Source organism: Mus pahari, chromosome 1 (genome assembly GCF_900095145.1).
Source record: "Mus pahari chromosome 1, PAHARI_EIJ_v1.1, whole genome shotgun sequence".
NCBI lineage: Eukaryota > Metazoa > Chordata > Mammalia > Rodentia > Muridae > Mus > Mus pahari.
The window spans coordinates 123,866,191-123,872,245 of NC_034590.1; the positions used below are offsets into that span (position 1 = coordinate 123,866,191).

Sequence of the window (6,055 nt, forward strand, 5' to 3'; positions counted from 1 at the left end):
TCTGAAGAGAGCAATGGTGTACTCATATACATAAAATAAATAAATTAATTTAAAAAAAAGACTCAGTCCACAGGAGGAAATTTATGCCTGCTACTATAAATCTTGTCATGAATCCACAGCCAGTGAGCTCATAGGTCCTTGGAGTGAATCTACTGAATGTACTGAATATACTAACCTGCCTTCTAAATAAATATCTTTATATAAAAAGGTTATGTCTCAGTCCTCATCAGATAAGCTTTTTTATAGTGGACAGCAGTTAATACACATACTTGTAACTCAAAATTGATAAGAAGTGTGTATATGGAGTGCTCTGAGCTAAATGGGAAGTCTACATCACACACCCTCTTCCCTAGTCTCAGGAACATCATAGAAGAGGGACAGAAAGATTGGCAAGAGACAGAAGTCTGGTTAATGTCTTCTAGACATTGTACTCATGAATTCGCAGTAGCTATAGTTACTTGTACAACGTTAAGCCAGTCAACACTTCAACATGGGATGAGGAGGTGGTGCTTAAGATCCTCTACCCTTGGTTGAGAAGCTATTGACAGTTAGTGGCTTCTGGGGGGCATAGGAGTCAGTTTTCTTAGGGATGTGATCTCTAGTAGGTTGACTCTGCTTCCGTGGAAAGTCCTAAATATATGCACATACAGGCAGCACTAAATTAGATCCCTTGGGTTATTTAACAAAAGAAGAAAAGAAAACATAAAGTTGGGAAGTAGAACAAAGAGGAGGAGGTGGACAAAGGGTGAATATATAAAAGTATACTACACACACACACACACACACACACACACACACACACACACGAGAAATTCTCAGAGTAAATAAAGGTATATTTAAATTAAATATACAAATGTCTAGTTTCCACAAATAACTACCTTCTAAAAACTCATTAGCCATTTCCTTCACATAGCTAGTACCACCTCAAATCATTCCAGCAGGCTCAGACCACAATTTTATTTCTTAATTAAAATAAATTAAATTAGAACATAATGCCATTATTTCTTTCTGTTCCAATATAAATACCATTAAAATTCCATTATAAAACTGGAGCATGGCAATGGATATCAAATGAAGAAAATGAAAGCCAATCATATCTTACACAGTGAATGTAAAACATGGCTCACTATTTTTGCAGGATATACATACATACATACATACGTACATACATACATACACATTCCAACATTTGGATAGAAATTGTAGCCTGGAGCTTTCTCTCCTCTATTGCTATGGTCACGAACAGTCAGCAAAACTGTTTGTGGAGCACTTCCCAAGAGCGATGCTGTCACATTCAACTTTAATAGTTCAGACTTATTTCCCTAAAATCAATTTAGAAATCTTTCATTGATTTTGAACCATTGCTGGACTTCCCTTAGTGACCCTCAGCCTGAGCTAAAAATCAATCCTAGAAAATTCATTTTGTCGGGAATAAGATGGTGCTGACGTACTAGATATGGCATGTTGGGAGAATTATTTAACCTCTCCATACCATGTATCTCTATGTATAACATGAGGATGAGTTTGTGATAATCAAATGAGTTAGCACTTACTAGGTAGCTAAGATATTGTCAGATATATAAATAAATGTTCAATGGATATCAGCTAATGTTATGAATATTGGTATTTTATTACATATTGAAAACTGTAGGATATGATCCTTTCAAATCTAAGTGTTACCCAAGAAAAGTACTTTATGTCTCCATATAATTGTTTACTGTTAAGTGAATGTTAATATCCTCAAATTCAATCATAGTCTATTATTTCCATTGGCTGTTAAGAAACCTAAAGACACGTAGGCAGGCACTCTCAAATCCGCAGAAACACTTCTAAAATGACAATCTTACTACTGAGTTCTTAAAAATCCTGCCTGAATTTTCTTCTTTAACCCAATTCTTTTGACCTTGTCACTTAAACTTTTGTAGTAAAGTTTTTAAGCTGCTTCAGATCTTATTTGAAAAACTATTGAGGATATAGTATCCTAAAATAGAATTCATTAATTTCAACAGATAACATGGCTAGCAATAAGCTACTCGTAGAATGTCCTCTTCATTAGAGTTCATAAAAATTATTGTGTGAAGCCCTGTGCTTTGTGATGTTTTCACCTGGCCATGGACCGAGGAATTCTTGCCATTGGGTTTTCATATTGTCCTTCTATGTTCTCCTCCTGACTTAATGTGTTGCACATCGGAGAAGAGATAGAAGGTCCGTTAGCATCTATGGCGATGTTTTTGTAACATCAAGAGTAGGGTGGGGGCTGGAGAGATGGCTCAGAGATTAAGGACACTTGCTGCTTTTGCAGAGGACCCAGGTTCAGATCCTCCACCAATGTCAGAGACTCATAACTGCCTGTAAGCATAGCTCCTGGAGCTTCAACGCCCTCTTCTGGCCACTGGGAGTAGATACAATCACGGAATATATACACACATACACATAAATTAAAAATAAAAGTTACGTAAAGAAAAGAGAGTGGTTTCTTTACTATTTTGTGTATTGTGGTGTATGTGCACATATATGTGCAGGTATGAAGACCCGTCCATATAGACCGAGGCCAGAAAATGACATCAATTGGCCTGTTCTACAACTTTCCACCTTATACCCTTGAGACAAGGCCTTTCTCTGAACCTGAAGCTGGGCTGGAAGCCAACAAAACCCCAGTGAGCCACCTGACTACTCCCACCCCACCCCTACCATCATGGAATTGTAGGCACACACAGCCATGCCTGGCTTTTTATGTAAGTACTTGGGACTCAAATCCACATTCCCATAGTTTCACAGCAAGCACTTTTACCCATTGATCCATCTCCCCTCTCACCCTTTTCTCTTTTAAAAAAGATACCATGAAAGTATCATTCTGTGTTCCCAGTCCTCCATCTAACCCTCTCCATTAGTCTCCCAAGTTTGATATAGTTTTGCACTATATCAGATTGGACTACAGGCAATGGGAACTTTGTCTGGCTCCAAAGATTAGACAGACAGAAAGACAGACAAACAGACAGTCAGACGTTATTACTATCTACTTTTAATGTGAAGGAAATATTGGGGTTGGAGAGAAGACTCAGCAGCTAAGGGCACATGTTGCTCTTGAAGAGGACCCAGCTCCCACTCCCAGCACACACATGGAGGCTCACAACCATCTGTAACTCCAGTTTCAGGAGATCTGACAGCCTCTTCTGACCTCCTTGAGAACCAGGCATACACATGGTGTATATAAACAAAGTAAATAAACAAAGGAAAGATTAGAACTCAACTTTGTTTGCTGGACCCTAAAGCTGAGCCCTTACTATATCCTTTGCAATGTGCTACCAAAAAAATGCAAGGAATAAATCCTTTCTTCTGTCTCAAAGGAAACCTAAGAACTTTATTGCAGGGTTAATACCATGACATATTAAACTCAATTTTATAAAAAGAAAAATGATTTAGTTTTCAAAAATTATCACTATCAGATAGTGCCATTCAGCAAGATTGTGTTGAGGAAGTGAGGTTTTAGGAGACATTTAATGCCAACAAGGAAAGTCAAAGAAACATTTCTATATGTAGATGGACTGGTGTCTACAAGCCTTTAAAGAGTAACAGAATGATAGCCATCTATCACCTGCTGTCAACAATCTTTTTTAAGATTTATTTATTTATTATATGTAAGTACGCTGTAGCTATCTTCAGACACTCCAGAAGAGTGCATCAGAGCTCGTTATGGATGGTTGATTTGAACTCAGGACCTTTGGAAGAGCACTCAGTGCTCTTAACCACTGAGCCATCTCTTCAGCCCTACTGTCAACAATCTTATTCATTTGTTTCCTCTTTTCCTCTGAGTTTCCTCTGCCAGCCCTTATCTTAAGACCTGTGGTAGGAAAGAAGGATGCTTAAGGCAGCATGGGTCAATCCAGGACTCAGTCATTGAAAATCTAATAGAAGTAGAGGGTGATGATGAACACTTCATAGACCCAGGTAGTCATGAGTGCAACTACTGCTCCATTCTCATGGCCTACTGATTTTGTGTTTCCTTTCCATCACACTGTGTTCTGCCTTGTTCAGCGAATAATTTCCCCCAGGAAGGAATTTTTCTGGCTTTCTGAACCAGAACATTCTTGCCAAAAGTCTTTTTACTGCATCAGTCACCTCTTGGTTCCTTAAACTGTAGATTAAGGGATTCAGCAATGGAGAGAAGAAGGTATAGACAACAGATACTGCCCGGCCTTCTTCCGGGGAGTAGCTGGAGCTAGGGCGAAGGTAGATGAGGGTGCAACATCCATACTGCAGGACAACCACGAGGAGGTGTGAAGAGCAGGTGGAGAAAGCCCGGCGTTTCCCCTCTGCTGATGTCATCCTCAGGATGGTAGCCACAATGCAACCATAGGAGAGACAGATAAGAAGAAAAGGAATGGCTACTGCAGCCACACTGATGGCAAAGAGAGCTGCCTGGTGTATATGAGTATCTGTACAGGCCAGGCGCATGACTGCAGGCATGTCACAGAAGAAGTGGTAGATTTCATTGTGGCCACAGAACGGGAGGTGGCAGATCAGAATGGTCAAAGGCAGTGACAAAAGGAAACCCAGCCCCAAAGAACCTAAAGCCATCTGCCCACACAGCTGCCAACTCATAATGAGGCTGTAATGCAATGGGTGACAGATGGCCACATACCTGTCATAAGCCATGATGGCCAGCAGGACACAGTCCGATCCTCCAAGAAGGATGAAGAAGAACATCTGGGCCCCACAGCTGGGCAGAGAGATAAGCATCTTCCCCATGGAGAGGATGCTAGCCAGAGTCAGTGGAGCAATGTTGGTGGAATAGCCAAGCTCTAATGTGGCCAACACAAAAAGGAAGAAGTACATTGGGGTATGGAGGGAGTGATCCTGCCAGACTGTGAGCCCAATGGTAAGGTTTCCAATGAGGCTTCCTAGATACAGCAGTAAGAAGCCCACAAACACTAGGGAAGCCACTGTGGAGTTGGTTGAAAAGGGGCGGAAGTGGAAATATACCACTCCTGTCTGATTTTCCTCCTCCATCAGACCTAGTACAAGGAAAAGAGTCAAGGGTAAGCTATATGTCACTAAGCTATATTAAACCAGTCTGCAGTTAACCAAGTGCTTATTCTCTGGGCTTCCTTTGAATTTAAACCCCAACTAGTTCTGTGACTTTGGAGAAATATGGGCTCCAGCATTTTCACTGTAAAACTCAGAAATGTATGACACCCACCTGAGAGTGCTGGTGAAAATTGAACCAGACTCTATGACTACAAGCAAAGAGACCAATGCCAGGCATGCATGAGGTTCTCAATACACATTTCCTTGTCTTGTCCATGCCGTTCATGATCATCATCCCTCTTCTTTTGGAGCAAAACTTTCTCACCAGCCTCATGCCCTTTTGTTTCTATGACTACACATTCATAGAACAGCTCACAAGTACAGATCTCTAAGGATGTATGTGGTTCCCACACCAAGTGCAAAAGGCAAGCTACACAAGCCTGCCTTTTACCCATTCTGCAAGTGTGGGTATTCATAGCCCAGTTCAATAAAATAGGATGCATTTTTACATATCTAATCCTTTAAAACTTGGAATTCTGGTATTTTTTCTTAAATATTCAACAATTCATTTTCACAGTTGCATTGTGCCAAATAGCAACCTTGGAGATGCTGCTCCATCTTCTTCCACATTTCCTTTTATCCTTGTTCCAATGGCATCTATCTTATAAAGGATTTCCAACCCTCTTGTACAGGGGTCACCCTTTACCTACCTCAATATTATAGGCCCAATGTAGTCTCTTTTAAATGCTTTCTAAGCTATGTAGATCAATTCTGAGAGTCTTAAAAGATAGCTTCTTATTCTTGCATTATCAATACAATTATTAAATCCTGATTCACAAAACAATTTTATGAGTGAAAATGGAGTTCTTTGCTGAGGTGCAACTTCAGGAAATAACATTTAAAATATCTCCACTGCCAGCCAGGCGTGGTGGTGCATGCCTTTAATCCCAGCACTCGGGAGGCAGAGGCAGGCAGATTTCTGAGTTCGAAGCCAGCCTGGTCTACAAAGTGAGTTCCAGGACAGCCA

The 6,055-nt window shown here is 40.4% G+C and overlaps 1 protein-coding gene across 1 annotated transcript; it reads right to left on the reverse strand.

Moving 5' to 3' along the window:
* Positions 1 to 3,947: 3,947 nt before the first annotated feature.
* LOC110336113 (olfactory receptor 10V1-like) lies at positions 3,948 to 5,086 on the reverse strand. The gene has a single exon (XM_021218538.1). It carries the CDS (start codon positions 5,008 to 5,010, stop codon positions 3,979 to 3,981), a length of 1,032 nt encoding a protein of 343 aa, XP_021074197.1. The 5' UTR covers positions 5,011 to 5,086; the 3' UTR covers positions 3,948 to 3,978.
* Positions 5,087 to 6,055: the final 969 nt, after the last annotated feature.

What these genes read in the sequence shown, in the direction of transcription:
- LOC110336113 (XM_021218538.1), bottom strand. Translation starts at nt 5,010, where the DNA reads ATGGAGGAGGAAAATCAGACAGGAGTGGTATATTTCCACTTCCGCCCC.